Consider the following 21,030-nt stretch of genomic DNA (forward strand, 5'->3'; position numbering starts at 1 on the left):
CACAATGTAGCCCTGGCTGGCCTCAAATTCACAGTTCACCTTTCTCTGGTGGGATAAAAGGCCTGTGCGCCACCACACCTGGCAAAATAAGCTTTCTTACGTTTTTTATGAATACACCTGTACTCCCTTGCTTGTTTCTTTCCCTTCTTGAGTACCTCTTCCTTTCCCACTCACCCAGTTTCTTTGCTGCTTTTTCTCACACTTCCCACTCAGATTCATTCATATTCATTCTCTCTCTCTCTCTCTCTCTCTCTCTCTCTCTCTCTCTCTCTCTCACACACACACACACACACACACACACACACACAGAGCCTATTTTCCCAAGTACCTGTAAGAGATTGGTTCTAATCCGCTTATCTGTGCACTGCTTGGCAACCTCCTTGGCCAACCGAGTTACCTCGTCTGAGGCCTTGGCGATGTCCTTGGCACACTGAATGAGTGCCCGCTTGGTACCACTGCCCCCTCTTACCAGCCGAGACATCTCAGCCATCAGCAGAGCCATGCGCTTGGCTGCTGCAATGATGTCATTACCCTAGAGAAAAGCAAAGGTATAACATGAGCTCTGCCCACACACTGCCCAAGTTGAGGAAGGAAGTAGAAAAACAGAGAGGAGGGAGCCTGCTGCTCTGGCAGCCCTCTGGAAGGGTAAGAAAAGAAAAAAAAAAAAAACTGTTTCGAGTAATAGCACTGGAGAAACAGAAGAGTGAGGCAGGACACTGGCCCCAGCACTCAATGAGAAAATATCCTGAATGAAAACAAAGACCACCTAGATATTAATCTGAAAGGGCAACATGGGTACCCCAGGCAGGCACAGCACTGAACAAGCACTTGAGCATCTCCAGGTTAATTGTGTCAATAACATAAGGATAAGGATAGGGCCACAGAGTCAGTCAAACAGGCATTTTCATTTCTGTAATAGGGGAGAGAGCAGTAGAGCTGGCCAGACAGGAAGGAATACAGAGGGGGCTTTCCAGATGCTGAAAACCATCCTCTTCATCCTTACTCTTGTAAAAAGCAGCTGTGTACCCTCACTACTTCACTCAAATTTAAAACCCCAAGTAACTTCTCAGCCTGAGGAAAAGAGAGAGGGGGATATTTTCTAATCTAGACTTATCCTCCCTCTCTATTGGCTGTTTGTCCTGTCAGCCTGAAAGAACATGCTGCATTATTTCACATGTAAAAAAGGTAAGAATTAATTTTTTAATACCCTCAGCTAAGTGAAGCCTCCAGTTAAGGAACATTCAGCTAAGAAGATGCTGAGCGAGGAATCAGAAAAATAAAAATCATGGGTTGGGCTGTAATGGAACCCCTTTCAATAATGGGAAATCTCAGATTTGGGGCTTGGTTCACTAAACTAACGTATGGGTCATAATAAGGAAATATTTACACAATTTCTTTTATGTCCATAAGGACTTAAAATTACAGCAGCTACAGTGTTTAAAATTACCTAAATGGCCAGGCCCCACTCATTTTTCCCCTCATGCTTTTCAATTTCTGTAGGGCAGTGAGGCACACACAAACCGCCACTGCGGGGCACTCTCTGAGGGCCTCCACAGGCACCACGAAGTGACTCATCATTGATGTTGGAAGGTACATAATGTTTCAGGCAATAAATTGAGGCTAGAGAGAACACAGGTTGAGAAAGGTCATGAGGAAAGGTGTGTGTTAGAAGTCATCTCTGGGCATTCTAGTGTAGACTTGAGATCATCTAGGATTTCATGACTTTGGTTAGAAGACAGCATAGTGCTGGGGTTAGTACCCACCATCTTCAAACCCTTTCTTGCAACATGCCACCTTCAAATGGAAAAAAGTAATCATCCTCTAAACTCCCCAAGTAATGTTAGTTCAATAACAAAGGCCAAAGATCTGTTGCTGACTAGCTTATGGCCTTGAACACTCCCTGTGGCCACTTCTACCTCCTCTCTTTTTAAGACACCTGAAAAAGCAGTCAGTGAAGCTCCTTCCCCGTGGGCTCCCATGAAGGCCAGCCTCTGTCACACAGCCAAGTGCAGGGCAGCAAGCAGTCCTCCCCAGAGACTGTGTCATATAAAGCAGCTTCTCACCCTGATCAACTAACTCTGCCTGAGCCATCGGTGAGAGATCAGTGGGGGCCAGGCACAGCTCAATGGTTAAGCCAGGAGACCTTTTAATGATCTATCTACTATGGCTCCTGTGTAGAAGTCATTAAGAGATGCAACCACTGTTTCCCAATGAGTTTATAGTTCCAGTAATGGCCACAAGTTGGGAAGAAAATGAATCTTATCAAAAGTGATCCTATTTCTCATTCCCCAAACATAAATGCAGTTCAGTCTGGCATTAGCAGACCTATCAAACTTGTGAAGCCAGTCTTAACAAGGTGCAGACAAGACAAGTTGCCCGCCCTGCTCAGACTCATAGGACCCGCACAGATAACGAGTGATGCAAGGTGTCAAGGCTGTACATGGCCAGATGCATTTGGAGCAGCCCCCAACTGGGGATGTCAATCAGTACCTTACTAGACCACTTGGTAGCTTCCCGATGCAAGGACTGAGCCGCGGCCAGAATGGGCTGGTTGACCGGCTGATTAGACGGCATTAACAGCAGCTCGGGCTCGTAATCGTCTTCCATGTCAGAGGGGAAAGGGAACCCAACAGCATCAGCAGCATCTGCCTCAGCTACAACTCCTATACCCACCTCAGCGGCTGGGATACCCGGCTTTGTCGATGGCAGGAAGGATGAGAAACAGGGATAGTTGTTAGTAAGAACAATGAGACTTGGGAAATTGGGCATCAGCTGGTTTAGTAACCAAAACTTCCCTAGGATGGGAAAGAAAATGGTATACTCTCCAGGAGTCATATGAACCAAGTCCAAAGGGGGAACTCAGCCTCCAGCCTAAAGTCACCTTGAGATAAATGAAGAAACTTGTTCAAGTAAACAAAGTTTTCCAGAGAATAACATCCCAAGGCAAATGGTAGATTTGTGCTCTAGAAGTTAAACTTGACAAGAATATTAATAACATGTTTCAGAAACGAAACAACCCAATAGTAATTACCTTTAAAAGGAGTCCTGAGGGGAAATGTAAATGCAGCCAGGCAAGCTGCTTTGAATGAAAAGTGAACATCCTGCTAAATCATAAGGTCGCTATTCTTTATCATCCTGGGACACATAAAGTGACAAGTCAACTCTGTAGCTGCCAGACACAAAGCATTTCCTTCAGGAATTATAAGTTCCAGATCAGAAATGATGTGTCAAAGGTAAATCAATATCAAACCAGGAAAACAAATGTAATGAAGGATGAAGAGAATTTACCAAGCACCCAACAATCACCCACCTAATTCTAAGGAACCTGAAGAAGACACCTCATCTAGCTCCCACTGTAGTTAAAAAACTGTATCACAGACTGTCTTCCTCCCAAGGTCTTCAGAGACAAAGCTTTCACAATGTCTTATTATACTACTGACAGTACCAACTTCTAAGTGCAATGTAAATCTCTCTTTTGTTGCAAAATAGCTTCTCTCTCACCCTAAACTCAACTTACTAGTTCACAGATCAGGCAACACAAGGACTTGGCAACTAAATGAGGCTGAGCTCGAAGGAGCCCTCATATGAGCCCAAAGTGGTTGCTTATGAAAGATCAGAAACCATGATGGAAAAAAACATGAAATTTTATATCAAAGGTAGGAATTATAAAACAGGAAGGGAGTCAGATGCTGAAAATAGGCTGGAATGGAAAGAAAAGGAATTGCTTTAATGAAGCCAGGCCATCATTTGTATGAAGACTGGTGAACAAAGGTGGCTGACCTCAAGCATCTGTAACTGAGAGAAGTTTGAAGTTTGTATAGAATTTTATTTGAGGTTGCTATTGCTCCAAAAAGTCTTAGCCTGCTAAGTATATGTCTGTAATCCTAGCACTCAGGAGGCAGAGGCAGGAAGATCGCAATTAGAGGCCAGCTCAATCTACAGAATGAGACCCTGTCTGAAGGGGGGAGGGGGGAAAATCTTTTAAATAAAAAATAAATTTAAAATATTTTTTCTTTCTTTTTAGGGGGAAGGGGGTCTTTTTGAGACAGGATCTCCCTGTAGCCCCAGCTGGAACTTGCTATGTAGACCAGGCTGGCTTTGAACTCAAAAAGATCTTCCTGCCTCTGCCTCCTGAGTGCTGGGATTAATAGCTTGTGCCACCATGCCCAGTTTAAAATAAAATTTCTTATCCTAAACACAAAGTCTATCTCCAAAAAGTGACAATGAAGTTGGAGGACTCAGGGCCAGCAAGGAGTTCAGGGACCATCTAAATCCTTTCACCTAAACTGTTTCAACCAAGATTCACCCCCACTCCTCGGAGGAAAGGCCAGTTCACTGCTGCTAAAGTTCTGAGTGACAAGCTGTATAAAGACAGATCAGCAGATACAAACACATATTCCTTTCCCACCCCCATACATAGTTCAAATAGTTCCTAGCTTTGTACAACTCAAAATTCAGCAAATTCCTGATTATCCCAACCTCAGGAAACAGTCAAGCCTAAAAGCATCTGGCCACAGAGGGCAGAGAGGGGCAAATATATAAGCCAATGCTGTTTGCCACTCCTAAGCTTTACCTTTATATTTCACAGATATTTTGTGTTCTGCATGTGTGTTTATAATTAAGTTTTCTTTAAGGAAAACCAACCCTTATTATTATTCTCCCCAACTACCCATACACAATGGGACTGTGCTACATGATCCCAGTGGTGTTGGAGAGATACCATTATAAATAATTCCATAGGTCAGGTCCAACACAAGCAAAATCTCCACCCCTGAGAACCTGGACTCCCATCTAACAGTTCAGGAAAACACAGGATTAAAAACCATGGTGAATTTCCCAGCCTGAAAAAAAAAAAAAAAATACAAGATTAAGTGCAGGTGCAGCCAGTTTCCCAGGAAACTGTATTCAGCTGAGGATGTGAAAGAAATGGAGGCAAATGAAACAGTGGGAATGCAGAGCTAGATCTCAGTTATATTAGAAACACTGCTGGATTAGCAACTGCATTTTGCTCTTACCAAGAAAAGTTTACCATTCATTTTTCAGCACTTGGGGGTAAACAGGCAAAAAAAATTAATATTGAGGCATAAGTGGTATTGCATCCAATTTTCACCCACTACATTAATATTTGCATTTTCAAGTTTACTGAGTTGGAGATCATCTGGAGCTATCTTGAGTAAAGAGGTAGGATAGGCTAGGATGATTCTGAGAAAGGACAAAAGCACATGGCTTTTGAGACATCCTTCTACCCGCTTCTACCCGAAAAACACGTCTCACCTTGCAGAACCCACAAATGACAGTTTCACATTTATAGTTTTCCAATTACCAAAAGAGCATCTAGAAACATTCAATACCATAAGAAAGATAATTTTTTAAAAGGTCCAAATGTCTAGAGTCAGGACACCTGACACTAACGGACAAAAGGAAAAAAACTCTTCTCCAGCCACAAGCATTTCAGCTTTCACTTTTGCTGCAAGGAGGAAAGGCAGTCATCAAGGACTAGAAACGTCTCACTAAATCACAAGTGAGAAGAACATACTACTGGAAACACAGGATCTAAGCAAGAGAGAGAAGGCGACTGCATACAGACTTCTTCCTGGCCGTGTGCACAAGGGTTCTTCATTCCTTGTGAGAAGACATCCTTTCCCGAAACAAAAGTCCTCAGAACTTACCTTGCTAGACCATTTGCGAGCTTCATCGTGCAGCTGCCTGGCAGCCATCATCATCGGCTGGTTAATCACCTCCCCAGCTTTCTGCTCAGGGAACTCTTCATCCTTCTCTTCAGGCGGCGGGGGCCTGGGTGGAGGGACCTCACCCTCAGGCAGAGGTGGTTTAGGAGGAGCAAGCTCATCAGTTAGCTACAAAAGTAGATAAGCAAGTTGTAAGGCCTAGGAGCAACTCCTGGCTGGAACACTTTCCTCCAAAACCCATCTAGAAAATCCACCCACATTAACTCCATGTAAGACCACCCACACAGATACAAGGACCACCTGCTGCACTCTCAACAGAAGTCTTTTGTTTCTTTTTCTCCACAAAAAGCAAGCAGCTATTGTGTTGGTCAGATCCCAAGGGAGGCATGCAAGCACGACCAGATAAGGATTCCCAAAGACAATCCCCATAGAAGACATCAAACCTGGTTCTCGGTTCTGTCAAAGGATAGCCGAAAGGCAAATAACTTCTAATTGGGACCTCCAATTCTTCATCTGCCAAATGACTTCTAAATGTCATGACTCAAAGAAGCATTTACCAAGCACATCTCTTTCTTAGACCATTAAAGTCTTGGAAAGCATCAAATAAACGTTGGAAACTGGGGAAGCACCAATCCCACCTATGTGCAGAGTGACCCAATTCTCTTCTTAACCAACCTTTTACTAACATTGAATGAAAAAAGCATATCAAAGAAAGTAAATAAAATTATTGCCCCAATATGCTATTCCGCTAACCAACATAGTTTTAACCTGTTAGTTGGAATAAAATGGAATAAAATCTTATTTACTATTTTTACTACGATCATTATTTCTGTTTCAAGTATTTATATCTGCAGTATATTAACTAACTATCTTCTTAAACCATGGAAAAAATATATTCATGGTACTTTGATGGGGAAGGGGTTATGAAAAGACCTAAAATTACAGTTGGGTAAAAAAATAAACATTTCTTGGGCTGAGGAGATGGCTGAGTCTTTAAAGTGCTGAGTTTGGTCCTCAGCACCCATGTAAAGCCAGGATGGTGGTATGTGCTTATAATCCCAGTGCTGGGGAGACAGAGACAGGCAGATCCTTGGGCTGGCTAGCCAACTGTGCCAAATCGGAGAGCTCTACACATCTCACTGAGAAACCCGTCCCAAAAACATAAGGTGGACTGCTCCTGAGGGACAACACCTGAAGCTAACTTCTGGCCTCATTTCTCATGCACATATTTGCATGTGCACCTACCCTCCCACATGCACACACACAAAATTTAAAAATAAAACTTTTTTTAAAAGCCAAGTATTACTGCTGGGTGTGGTGGCGCACGCCTTTAATCCCAGCACTCAGGAGGCAGAGGCAGGCGGATCTCTGTGAGTTCAAGGCCAGTCTGGTCTACACAGTGAGTTCCAGGCCAGCTGAGGCTACAGGGGGACCCTGTCTTAAAAAGAGAACCAAAAAAAAAGAAGAGAGAACAAAAGAGAAAGACCCTGCAAGAGCCTAACAACCTGTTTTCCGATTAACAATTAGCACAAGATGGACAAATTTACTATGGCTTATCCTCATCACTTCTCCACCTCCACACTTAAAAAGCCAGCTCTGCTGCTCCACTGTCACCCTGTCACACAGCACAAGTGTTGGGTGATTGGACGCCATTCAATTTAGGGATGGAAATCAAGATCTGACTAAACATACAAGCTACAATAAACCAAGACCCAATCTGCCTCTCAGTGCAGCCTCAACACCTTACTGCTCAATTCTTCCCACTTCTCTGTGCTTACTTACTCGGAGCTGTTCAAGGTCTGGTGGAGGAGGTGGGAAGTCAGGCTCCTGAGGTTGGAAGGCTTCTCTGACCTTGGCCACTGCTCCTAGGATCCGATATCCCGAGTCCAGGAAGCTCTTTTGCAGGCCTAAACACAAGACACTCTCACTTTCAGCTGGGCAGGTCAGTGCCCCAAAGCACTGCCTGTCCAGCAGAAGAACTGGTTCCCATTAACAAAAGCGGGAGTGAAGCTGCCAGTAAGCATCACAGGCAGTGCCTGGAAGGGAAGGGAGGTAAGACAAGTCATGCCCTGAGACCTGCAAAAAGTAGAAAACGTCACAAACGAGCTGTTCCTATAGTGGCCAGGATGTCTGTACAACTAACAAGTACTTAGAAGAATCCTGGGTGCGAATAATGGGCTCAGGTAGCACCCATCACCTCTCTTATGAGGAGATAGTCATGATATAGGTCTGCCCAGTGCAGAGCATAGGCGATCTCAGTTTCAGATTGGGCATGCACTCCCTGGAGTACATCTCACCTTTCCTTTCTCTCTAGATTCCGTGCTCTAGTTGGCTTTCAGCATTAAATTAACTCTTATTTTGAATTGCTAAAAAATTCAAACCTCCAATTAGGAAACCAAAGCACATCCACAGTGATGGTGGACTGGGAATATGAGGAAGAGTGCCTAGGCCAGAAGATGAATAAGCAGCCCTTCCTACTACAGATAAGAATGGGAATAGCAGTTTTCAAACAGGGAGGAAACGGGGCATGGTGGTGCATGCCTTTAATCCTAGCACTCAGGAGGCAGAGAGACAGGAGGATCTCTGTGAGGTAGAGGCAAGCCTGATCTACATAGTGAGTTCCAGGCCATCTGGGGCTACAGGGAGACCATGTCTCAAAAACAAAAAAGGAAAAACAAACAAAACATCAAACAGAAAGGAATTCATATGATTCCAACCAAATAAGTAGCTACAATTATTCTCTCCTTTGGAGGTACTAAAAAGAAAATTTAAATGCAGCTGAAGAAAACCCAAATTCTATGCATGGCCTAGGAGATTAAGAGTTAAGCACTGCAGATTTGACAGAAATCGAAAATGTTTTATGGAGAAACACATGAAATGTCAGAAAAGTATAAGAAGTCACACCAGTTCTGTGAACTAAAGGGCTGCTAGATGGGTTATCATGCATCTTTTGAGAAATTTCCAAAATAATGACAGGGATAGGAATTATTTAGCCAGACAGCATCAAGAAAGCACAGAGAAACTGATCCAGAGAACAAAACGTCTAACAGTAACGCACAAATTTGGACAGAAAAAGATAAATGCAGAATTCTCAAATTCTCAAATGTATGTAACTGCTTTGTTTTGTTTGAGACACACCTCACTCTGTAATGGTGGCTGACTTCATACTGGTTATGTAGCCCAGATTGGCCTCACACTCATAATGATCTTCCTGCCTCGACCTCCTGAGTACTGGGATTATAGGAGTGGGCACCACACCCAGCATTATACATACTTTTTCCTCACAGACTTTGCATGTGGTGGTTGTAGATCTTGCCATCTTTCCTGAGTTAGCCTTACAGCTGCGATGAGCCACACCATGCACTGTTGCTTACCAGGGTCAGAGATGTTTCCAGCCACAGCCTTGGCATCCATCACCATTGGGGAGATTGTTTTGCTCAATTCATCAGATGCAGCTTTCACAGCCTCACGGAACTTGGGATCCTCAGAGTTCTCCACCTCCCTCTTAGCAACCAGTAAGATTCGGTTGGCCCGACGAGCAATGCTGGTTGCTCCAGCGACCAGCATCTGAGGCTGAATGTTGGCCATGGCTACCTTACACTTGTCCAGGTCTTTTTTAATTGCTTCTTCAGAAGCATCTAACAGAGATTTAGTATCAATAGCTTCATCCACCAGCCCTGTCAAGAGAGCAGAAATGGAATTTAATTTCATGTTAGAAGAACAGAGACTCCAGAAAACTGTCGTCCATTTGTTTCACATGAGAAAGCACACTCAGAATTCTCCTCTTCAGTTCAAAGCTCGTCCTACAAAATCAAAAGTTTTCAAGTGCATACAACACTTTAAAGAAAAAAAAATGACAAGCACAGCCCAGGTCACATGGACTCACAGAATTTATACCAACCATGGTCACTGGCCCTCTATGTCCACCACAGGGAACTGGACACACGAAGACATCAGGAGGAAGCAAGGATTGAGCCCGAAACTTTTACCACATCACCACCAGATTATGTGCTAGCAACATTTTCAACCCTTCCCGTCTCGGTTCCCAGCCATCTATTAATTGTTGGTAGCCACACGGAGGATCCCAGTAACCCTAACAGCCTGTTTCTTATTTCTGTTACCTCTCTTCGAACACTTAAGGAGTTCCACTTTCATTTCTGGCTGCTACAGACCCGACAGCAGGCTCTGCAGAGACAGCAAAGAGCCTACACTCCTCATGCCAGCCCTTCCGTCCTATCCCTTCCTCTGCAGAGACAGGCAAGAATCGGAGGTGCTTCTTCAGTCACACAGACACAAGTTTGTTAATGGATGGTTTCTCCTTTCTTGTAGAACTATGTAGTTGATAAGTTGGAGGAAACTCTGAGACAAGTTGTGTTAAATGGTAGCTATTGTGATTGCTTGAAATGTGAACCCTCTGAAAATGACAGGGACACTTACTGTATCCACAAACACCGCCTCCCAGCCTCTGAAACCAAACTCTAGCTGGGCCTGGGCAAAGACACTATTCAAAGAGAAGATAGGAGCTGTAACAATAAACATCATGCTGGAGGGCAGTATTTAAATAAGATGCAAACAGACTCCTCCTACAAAGCTACAAAGCTTGAATGAGAAGCCACCACTGCTCAGCTGAGTTAGTCAGGGCCAAGTACACTGTCGAGCGAGCACATGACTGTCCCTTTATCCAATTACAGCAAAGTAACATAACCGTTCTGCCTGAGGTTCTCAGAATACATGGATTAAGCTGAAAGAATTTTACAAAATTCTACCTGTCATTCTTTCAACATTATCAATCCACTGGTTCTTCATGGTCTCAAAATGTTCATAAGCAGCTTGATTACCAGGGTTCCTTAATAAGATGCGAGCAGCAGAGATGACCTGTCAGTGACAAAGCCACCTTTAAATACCAGGGCACCAGCACAATTCAAAATATAAATCCACAGTAAAGCTTTTCTCCATTTTACCTATAGATGGCACCATAAAACCAAAAATTGGCAAGTCTCTTCAGGCAGAACACATTAAGCTTGGTCTCATGAGCAGACCCCAAAGTGGGCCCTTCACAGGAAGGTTTGAAAAAGGAAATAAGGCATCAGCATAAAAGGGCATTCATCAATGTTTCAGAAGAACATACAACCAAACTGAAATGTATTTAAATCCCTTATACCAACACTTTGACCTTACGAAGTACCATAAAGAAAAACAAAAATTGTGTCTGGCAAGGCAGCTCATACTTATAACCCTGCTCTTGGTAGGCTGAGGCAGGGGATTACAAATTCAAGACCAGCCTGGGCAACACGGTGAGTTCTAGGCTAGACTAAGCTGCATAGAGACTCTTGTCTCATAAAAACTAAAGGAAGAAGGGGGGGAGAGACATAGAAAATTAAAAGCCAACTGATGGTGCAATGTCTATAAATATCAGCACTCAGGAAGAGAGGAGAGGGGAGGCAGAGAAGGAACGTGGAAGGAAGGGGAGAAAAGGGGGGAGAGGAAAAGGGAGGGGGAGGGGAGAGAAGGAGAGAAATGGAGATGGGGGAGTCAGGGAGAGAGAACAGAGAAAGGAGAGAGGAGGGGGACATATTTGAATTTTAGCTATTTTTCTATTTGTTTTCTCTTATTCCCAACCTTCTTTTGCTCCCAAACTTACTGGCTATACTTTGGTTATATTCTTAATATTGTATATCTCAGTTATATAATTAGGAATAAAAAATAAAACAAATTATGGAAACAGATGCTTTTTAAATCAGCTCAAAACAGCAGCTTTTTAAATTCTTCTCAAAAAGAGAAAGATATAGCTAGGCGTGGTGGTGCACGCCTTTAATCCCAGCACTTGGGAGACAGAGGCAGGCGGATCTGAATTCAAAGCCAGACTGGTCTCCATAGGGAATCCAGGCCAGCTAGGGCTACAGGGAGACCCTGTCTCAAAAAGACCAAAGAAAGAGAGAAAGATATAAATTCTAAATACAGACTCATCTCAAGATTAATCAGATATTTTCTTAATTATGTATATGTGATAAGAAAGAAGCCTACTTTCCTGGTTTGATTTTTTTTTTTTCTTCCTATTTTCAAAACTAAAAGCCCTGTATAAATCAAGTTTGACCCAAGGAGTGAGGAGTATGAGTGTGTGTGTGTGTGTATATGTATGACAGAGAGATGTATATGATGTATGTGTACCTTCATATGTGTGTAACCAGGTGCATGTGTAGAAGAAGCAGGTTCATATGTGTAAACTGATGCAGGCGTGCCCTGGCATGCCTGTGGAGGTCAGAGGTCAACCAGGACAACCTTGTTGCTGCTGGTCCTCACTTTCCACCTTGAGACAGGGCCTCTCTGTTGTTCAGCACTACATATGTCAGACTATCTGGCCTTTGAGCTTCCAGGGATCCTGTCTCCACGTCCCATCTAGCCTTAGGAGTACTAGTATTATAGACATGCACTACCATGCCTGGCTTTTACATAGGCTCTGGGGATTAAGACTCAAGTCCTCACACATGTGTAGCAAGTATTTTACCTGCTAAGCCATTTCCTTAGCATTTGTTTTTTAATGTGTTTATTTTTATTTTATGTATGTAGGTGTTTTGCTTACACATATGTAAGTGCAACCAAGGGCACAATGCTCACAGAGGTCAGAAGATAGTGTTGGGTCTCCTGGAACTGGAGCTGGAGTTTCGGACAGTTGTTAGCTGCCTTGAGGGTTCTGGGATTCAAACCTGTGTTCTTAGAAATCACTGGGCCATCTCTCCAGCCCCCTGTATGCGTTTTTTTCTTTTTGAAACAGGGTGTCCCTGTAGACCCCAGCTGGCCTAGATCTCGCTATATAGAGCAGGCTGGGCCTGAACTCACAGAGATAAGGCAGATGCCTCTGCCTCCCAAATGCTGGGACTACAGGCGTGTGCTACCACGCCCGGCAATGTATGCATTTTTTAATGTGATCTTAACAGTGGTTTTAAAAAGTAAAGTGTCTGTAATTAACTATATTTACCAAATACTACGAGTACTGAAATGAAGAGTGAGCAAAACTTAACCTGGGGTGTAAGTTCCCGGGCTGTCTTCACTGATGCCTGAATGCCTTCCACTGTTGATTTATTAGCAGTACCAACAGCAGCCGCCTTCTCTGCTGTGGCTCCAAGCCTTCCTGAATGGTTTTCAAAATTTGCTGCCCTCTCATCAAATACCTAGAGAAAAAAACAAAGACAGCAAGAAAATGTATTTCCAAAAAATGGATCAGGGACTCTAAGTTTAAAAAATCTCTACCCAGATTATGCAACTGCTCAGACAAAGACTTTAGAGATGACATCAAATCTTATTACTAAAACAACAGTCAAATGCCAAATCTTCACCTCTATATATCTCCTCAGGGAGATGATAGCCAGAAGCATCATGTACACACACAGAGACACACCCCTAAATCTGAGTTCAAACTTACTTACCAAGAGCAAGCAGGACACACAGAGGATTATACACTCGGCAACAGGTTCACAATATGTGAAGACTAGATAATCTTCATTCCCCAAAGCCTTAATCTCCAGTTTGAAGAAAATAGATAAACCCACTCCCGCTCCACTGTAGGCAGCTGGGTACATTACCAGCCCAGATATCCACAAAGAGTCCTAACCTGGCTCCAGTCTGCCCTCATGTATCCCATTACCATTAATGTTGTAAAAACTCTGCCCTTGACCTCTGTGGGAAAACTGATAGCTGGTGCTCATATGCCAGCCTGACAAAAGGGCAAGGATGGGGGATTTTATTAATTTCAAAGACAAAACCATCAACTTAACTGTTTATTCAGTTCTCTAATTTTAAAGTTAACTTTTCCTTCCATGTGGATATCTTGAGATACTGTACACGATGAAAAGGACTATTTAACTTACTTAAAATAACAATAGTTCTTCTATTATTTGTTTGGGGAGCATTTTTAGACTGAAACTTGAAAAGGCAAGATATACCAACTGCACTGGGTAAAGTTTATGCTATATACAGTGCACACAGGAACCTGGCAAAATACATCTTTTTTATATCCTACTCAGGGTCTGCCTGACCAATACTTGGCATCCCATTCTCCAATCTCTAAAGGTTGTCTGGTCCAATAGAAAATTCTAGTCTTGTTCTAGTGTTCTAAGATCCTCTTGCCCTATCTCGACATATCTTTGGTTTAACTCCTGAGTTCCTCACAGTCTTTGACTGAAAGTACTCATCTAATCCAGCTCTCCTAGCCTCAGTCCTTGCTTCTTACCTTAGCTGAACTGCTACACTACACATCTTTGGCCTACTTTGTTTGGCACTTCAATCCCAGGCCATGTCTGCTGCTCCTTTTAACAGGTTTTCTTTGAGCTCAACCAAAATTTACTAACCACCTACTATGTGCCCAACTTTGAGGTAGGTGCTAAAAAGACAAAAATGGAGAAGACAAAATATCTGTATCTCAAGGAGTTCACAGCCTAGTGGGGATCCCAGAAACAGGTATTTGTAATATGGTGTATTGCTAGATGCAATAATAGAATGATACACTAATATTATAGGAGCAAAAGGAAAGATTTAACCTATCCATGAAGTAAAGGATAATACCATAAAGAGTAAAGAGGAACTGGACAGAAAAACAAAAACTTAATTAGGCAGAGACAAAAAGCCAAGACACAGGAAAGGCAAAAATCCAAGAAACTATATGCAACTAGGCATTGCTGAAGCAGGAAATGAGAGACAGATCTATGCAAAACTAATACAAAAAGAGTATTAAAAGCCAGATCACAGTGGGGGCTGGGGATGTAGCTCAGTTCCTAGAGTGCCTGCCTGACATGCTTGAAGCCCTGGATTTGATCTCCGGTGTGTCTCATCAACCAAGCATTGTGGCAAAGGGCTGTGTACATGCTAGGCACACTCTCTACAAACTGAGCTACATCCCCAGATAACCAAATGTACGTAAACTCTAAGAAGAAAAGTAGTATGTGGAGATTAAGAAGTCCCTGGGGTTAGAGGTGTGGTTAATATGGTCACACAGAAGTGACATTATAGTAGAAAGGTGAAGGAAGTAAATGCATGAAATCATCTGTAGAAAGAAGAACGAGTATCAAGGGCCTGAGAAGAGAGCATGAGCACACACACAAGGGGCACTCCAAATACAACTCAAGAAGGTCAGTGTAAAGACAGGAGAATGAGAAAGAAGAAGAGCACCAACATGAGATCAGAGGAATGGACAAGGGACCAGATTCAGTGGTGTGCTGAAGCCCAGACTCATGCTAATTTACAAGCATCAAATATGGTCATCTTGTCCCAATTTTGCTTTCAGTGACTACACTAAAACAGCTATAGAAGCTGGGTATGGTGGTGTATATTCTCAATACCAATACTTGGGAGGTTGAGGCAGAAGGACTGCCACAAGTTCAAGGACAGCCTGGGCTACACAGTGAATCTCAGGCTTGCCTGCCATATATAAGTAAGACCTTGTCTTAAAACAACAAAACAACAAAAAGTCATATTGAGGGTGTTCTACATCATGGAAATCCAACCAATACTTATTTACAAATCAGGGCTTTAGATTTTTGATTTCCTCAAGAGGTGGTTTACCAGCACATCACTGGCCTTCATGGTAAGGACTCTGACTTCACTCTGGGATAAGGAGGAATCTCTAAAAGGGTTTGCATAGAAGATTAACATTAAATGATCAAAGACTTGTCCTGACTTTCATTGAATCTAAAGTGCCCAAATGAGACAGTTATGACTGGAATATTTCTTCCTGCCTTGAATGATGTCTGAGGCCATCCCACGCCATAAGACAAATCATAGAGATGCCAGTTTTTAGGTGTTTGTTTTTTTTTCAATCACTTGATCCAATACCAGAGATACTTAGTGTCATGTTTCTTGATATGTGATGAAAATAAATTCCATTTGCTTTAATCCAATGCCACATCTTTTACTGCTTATAATTAAAGACGTCCATAACTGATATACTCATTGGACTAAAAGATCTTCTTTTTGGCTCTTCCAACACTTCATTCACAATTTCATAGCCTTTGTTACTGAAGTACCTCAGAAACCTACCTCTTCCCTATTGGGTGCATCAGGAGGCGCAGTGGCTGCCACTGCCAACAGCTTGATGGGAGTTGTGGTATCGCTGAAAACATCAGACACCTCCTGAGTCATAGCTTCCTGCATCTGGGCTTTCAGGTCCTTAAAAATATTATTTACCAATGAAAACATATAGCAATATCCACAGGCCTATCTGCTAACGTCCTTGCTTCACTGACACATTCATCCATTCATTTATTCATTTACTTTCAATAACTACGTACTGAATATCAACTGTGTAGAGAGCTAGCACAGATCTAAGTTATGAATTCCGTTCTCTAAAACATTTTTGTCTAGTAAAAGGAGTAGCCATTACTCTGTGTCCCTAGAAACTGTTCTACCCAATAGGAATTTTAACCTCATTTTTTTGGTGGTCTCTACAAAATGACAGTGAGAATCATGGGACCAAACCCTAAGATGAAGCAGAGCTCCACACCATTCTCAGTGCTAGCCAGGCCTGGTGATGAACATGTTAACTATAGACAGATAGTTATTGGTAGATGCAGTGCCAAATTTCTAAACAATTTACTATCTTAACAGAAAAGAAATCAAGAATCAAGAACCTCCAGGTGTGGTGGTATACACCGACAATCTCAGCATGCAGGAGGTTATGTAGCATGAGGATTGCTAAATGTGTGAGGCCAGTCTAGACTACATAGTGAGTTCCAGACCAGCTTGTGCTACACAGTGAGACACTGTATCTAAATAAGAAAATGGTAAAAAAAAATTACTAAGTAACTGTAAAGTGATATATGCACAGAATAAAAATCATGAATGATCTCTTCATCAAATGAAATTTGGAAAAACACTAACTGCTACCGATCAGCCTTTTCTTAATAAGCTCTGATTCTCTTATATGCTTGATCATGTACTTTTCATTTCCCCTAAACCTAAGAAATTCAATATTTTTTACAAGTCTCAGGCTAGGGAGATAGCGCAGTTAGTCAAGGGCTTTCTTTGCAAAATGTGAGGCCCTGCATTCAACCCCCCGGGACCCACATAAAAATGCTGGATACGGTGCATGCTCTTGGAATCCCAGCACTGGAGAAGTGGAGACAGGCAGATCCCTGAGGCTCAGTGGCTGGCCAGACTGATCCACTCAGCAAGTTCCAGGACAATAAGATTCCCTGTCTCAAAAAGTAATGGTGGATGGAGCCTGAGGCATGACACCTCACTTGTCTTCTTACCTCTACATGCATACACACATACATGCACCCACACATATATGCACCCATACACATACACGCATGCATAAAAGTCTCTTCTTTATTTTTCAATAATCATAAACATAAAAAAGCATACTGAGTTCTACCTTTAAGGAATCTTGAAGTTGGGATGCAAGTGCTCTTGCTTGAGTACTCTCCCCTTCCCCTCTGGCAGCCAGGTCAGCTAACTGAGCTGTCAACTGGTCTACACGGTCACACTTGGCAAGAAGATCTTGGCGATAAGGCCCCATCATGACATTAGCCAGACGATGCCCTTCAGCCACAAGCCCACGGATGGCAGCCTGACCTGGACCAAGAGGAAAACATTAAAGTTCACTCTGACCCAGAGGCGGCAACTCTAGTGCCTCTTCAGGATCTTTTAAAATAGCATTTACATCCCTTTGTGCAATTTTAAAAAAAAAAATTAAAAAAAAATAGCATTTATAGGGGTACAAGATTCTCTAACAAAACTCTTTAAGAAATACGGAAAACTATAAAGAAGGAGAAACAACTATGCATTAACTTCTCTGGAGGGGGAGGGTGCGGGATTGAACCCAAGGCCTCATGAATGCTAACCACATGCTCTGCCACTGAACTACACCCCAATCTGAACTTTTCTTGATTCTTTTTCTTAACCACAAATAGTTTCCACTTCACTAAATATCTTTTAAAAACATGATCCAGGGATTGAGAATGTAGCACAATTGTAGACCATTTGCCCAGCATACAAAAGTCCTGGGGTCTGATCTCTAGCACTATAAGAGCAACAAAAACAAAAATATAACATAAAAAAGATCTATGTCATATTTTATCATACTAACCAGAACTATTTTGCTACTTATTATTGAAAACTTACATTGTTTACATACATTCAGATATTAACTCCTCAGAAATGAGTTACTTCTTAGAAAAAAATCCTAAGAATCAAATTGCTAAACCAATGGGTATGAACACTTTAACAGCAGTTTGCATATACCACCAAATTTCACAAAGTTTGTATCAGTTCATTTCTGTATCAGCAAACTATGCCTCTGCCCAATCCTCAGGAACCACAAGCCACTGGACATGACTAATTTTAATATTTATCTTATTATCCAACAAACAGAGCAAATGAAGTAAGCAGATCTTTCCACTTACGACGATTTGCTAGGCAATCACAAAACAAATTCTTAGGCAATCACAAAACAAATTCTTAAGTCTCCTAAAAAAAAAATCAAAATTTTAGGTCACAAAATTTTCAACTTTCACAAGATGCTGTGAAGTTAAAATAATCTGGGTAGCTCAGTACCTTTTACTGTAATTTTCATACACAGACACACACACACACACACACACATATATACACATACACACGTACATATATATATATTTATTTATATTTAATTGAGTACTTGGCAAGGAATACAAAAACAAACAACAGAATGAAAGCATACACAGGACTGGGGGTCATTAGTTATGAAGATCTTTCTGTTTCTTCACAGCATAATCATTTATTCTCTAAATACTTTACTTAATTAAACCATAGGAATTTTATTGGCCACATTTGGAAATGGAATCACACTGAAAAGTGACTTCCAAGCAGCTTGTTACAGATCTTCTAGGACCCCTTGGCAACAACCTGCATACTTGCACTGAGACCAGTCTAATGAGAGGTGAGTAAACTGATGTCCTTACCCACTCCCCGATCATCCACTGTGGGGTTATCAATCCACCGCTGTGCTTGCTCAATCTTGCCCTCAAGGTGGACAGCTGCCTTGGCAGGTCTGCTGTTAGCCACAGCCCTGTTAGTTTTGGTCTGCAGATTCTGCAGGGCTGTGGCTACTTGTTTAGCCAACGCTCGAGCCTCTGGGGAGTCTCCTTTCCCCCTATGGAGATTTAAAAAAAAAAAAAAAAATGCCGGGGGGGGGGGCGCAAGCCTTTAATCCTAGCATTTGGGAGGCAGTGACAGGGGGGTCTCTGTGAGTTCAAGGGCGGGCTGGTCTACATAGGGAGGTCCAGGACAGCAGGGGCTACAGGGAGACCCTGTCTTAAAAAAGAAAGAAAAAAAAAAAAAAAAATGCCGGGGGGGGGGGCGCAAGCCTTTAATCCTAGCATTTGGGAGGCAGTGACAGGGGGGTCTCTGTGGGTTCAAGGGCGGGCTGGTCTACATAGTGAGTTCCAGGACAGCAGGGGCTACAGGGAGACCCTGTCTTAAAAAAGACAGAAAAAAAAAAAAAAGGACCATCCAATCATCATTTACATTGCAGACACAGTTTATACTGACCTGACTTAACTGCTAATAACAAATGCTAATGAGAATGCAAACTGCATTTGGAAGGAATAGTTTATTTATCCCTTAAGTAAAAAAGTGATTCAGATTAACATTATTTTGTCCTAGTTAAGATACTAAAAATGACTGGGTCAATCTATACAGCTACCAGGTTATGTTAGCTGAGACTAATCACTCACCACTAGCTTGCCTGCACTCTCACCCTGACACACAGGAAAACATAGCTCCCCTGGAACTAGGTGTAGCTACACAGCCATGTTAGTAATAGAAGCAGCACTAGTAATAACAGAACTAGAACTAATGCTGCCTTTTTAGTCCTAACTCTGGCAGGCATATCACAAGCACTTTCCTTACATCACTTAAGATGCAGAACAGCCCTTATCAAGTAACAACAGTATTATCCAAAAACTGAAACTGAGATACAATGTTGGGTGAGGTTCCATTAATTACTTTGATGGAGTCAAGATTAAAAATCTGGCCCTTTGATTTTCGAGCCCTCACTCTCAAATTACCATCTGGTTTTACCATACATAGTCCCTGTTCTCTGCCATAACTGATTGAACTGGATAGTCATCTACTCAAAGGCAACACATCTGCAGTCACAAAAGGCATTTAATTAGATTCTAGTGGTTCTCAAAGTACATTGTGAATAAAAGTTATTTAGGATCTTTTTTTTTAATTTTATTTATTATTTTTATGTGTATTATGTATGTATTGCCTGCATGTAGGTAAGTGCACCCGTGTCATGCAACGCTCACAGAGAACAGAAGAGGCTGTCGGATCCCCTGGAACTGGAGTTCCGGACAGTTGTTAGCTGCCATGTGGGTGCTGGGATTCAAACCCAGGTCTTCTGAAAGAAGAGCGAGTGTTCTTAGATCCGCCTACCTCTGCTGGGATCAAAGGTATGCGCCACCACACCTGGCTAAAAGTTCATTTACATCTCCATGTCACAAATAAGAATACAATGGAGGAGTACATGGGACTGCATTCTGTAGAGGAGAGGGAAAATGAGTGGGAGGTGATATAGCAATATCAGAGTGGAATTAAAGAAATTAAGTACATACTGTCTTCGTAAATCGCCTAATTTTGAAGTCAGAGCAGCTATTTCCCCAAGGGAACGCTGAATATCATCTCTCTCTTTAGGATCATCACATAATTCTGCAATTTTCCGAGCTTCAGCCAAAGCCCCTCGAATCTGTTCTTCTCCTTCAGGTCCACCATTTGGATCTGCAAGCCAGTTCTGCACAGGAAAGTGGAAAGGCATGTGATCTACTCATGAACCACATTTAATTCACAACGCAGCCATCTGAAATACTTCTAAAGTAATCACATGGCACACTGGTAATCATTTTGGGAGTGTTACTTCTTATTGTTTTATATAGATTCTTAGCTTAGGTAAGTTCAAATCACTCCTTCATCTTTTCTTTTTTAGGTATTTTCTTGTCAAGTCCCCTTCCATCCACCAGCTACCCCAAGTGCTGGGGAATCATACCTAGCCATGCACTCTACCATTGAGCTATATTACCAGCCTTGTTGATTTCTATTAGAATAAAATTCTCAGGCAGGGGTTTTAGCTCAGTGGTAGAGTGCTTCACTAACATACACAAACCCCTCAGTTTGATACCCAACACTGAAAGAGAAAAAAAATAAATAAACATCAAAGAAAAGGTAAAATATTTTCATAAATTTTTTCATAAATTTTATCTCACCTTTGAATTAATCACATAAATTTTTAGTTTTCTCAAGCATTTATGTTTGCAAAATGCTTGAAAATCATTTTCTGTAGAGTGAAATCTGAAAACCTTGGAGTTTT

General features: G+C 42.1%; 1 protein-coding gene across 2 annotated transcripts in view; it reads right to left on the reverse strand.

Moving 5' to 3' along the window:
- Positions 1 to 21,030, reverse strand: part of Vcl (vinculin) — a 105,565-nt gene that overhangs the window by 4,675 nt on the left and 79,860 nt on the right. Inside the window, exons 10-20 of one of the 2 annotated variants that reach the window (XM_008849910.3) lie at positions 20,282 to 20,457; positions 18,623 to 18,813; positions 17,056 to 17,255; positions 15,717 to 15,845; positions 12,707 to 12,856; positions 10,454 to 10,562; positions 9,062 to 9,364; positions 7,470 to 7,594; positions 5,670 to 5,855; positions 2,491 to 2,694; positions 329 to 532 (exon numbers count right to left, since the gene is read on the reverse strand). In XM_008849910.3, coding sequence (XP_008848132.1) covers positions 329 to 532; positions 2,491 to 2,694; positions 5,670 to 5,855; positions 7,470 to 7,594; positions 9,062 to 9,364; positions 10,454 to 10,562; positions 12,707 to 12,856; positions 15,717 to 15,845; positions 17,056 to 17,255; positions 18,623 to 18,813; positions 20,282 to 20,457 — 1,977 coding nt within the window. The remainder of the gene's footprint in view (positions 1 to 328; positions 533 to 2,490; positions 2,695 to 5,669; positions 5,856 to 7,469; positions 7,595 to 9,061; positions 9,365 to 10,453; positions 10,563 to 12,706; positions 12,857 to 15,716; positions 15,846 to 17,055; positions 17,256 to 18,622; positions 18,814 to 20,281; positions 20,458 to 21,030) is intronic. The other variant, XM_008849911.3, reaches the window with a different exon arrangement.

This window comes from Nannospalax galili, unplaced genomic scaffold (genome assembly GCF_000622305.1).
Source record: "Nannospalax galili isolate Female #2095 unplaced genomic scaffold, S.galili_v1.0 scaffold83, whole genome shotgun sequence".
Classification (NCBI taxonomy): Eukaryota; Metazoa; Chordata; class Mammalia; order Rodentia; family Spalacidae; genus Nannospalax; species Nannospalax galili.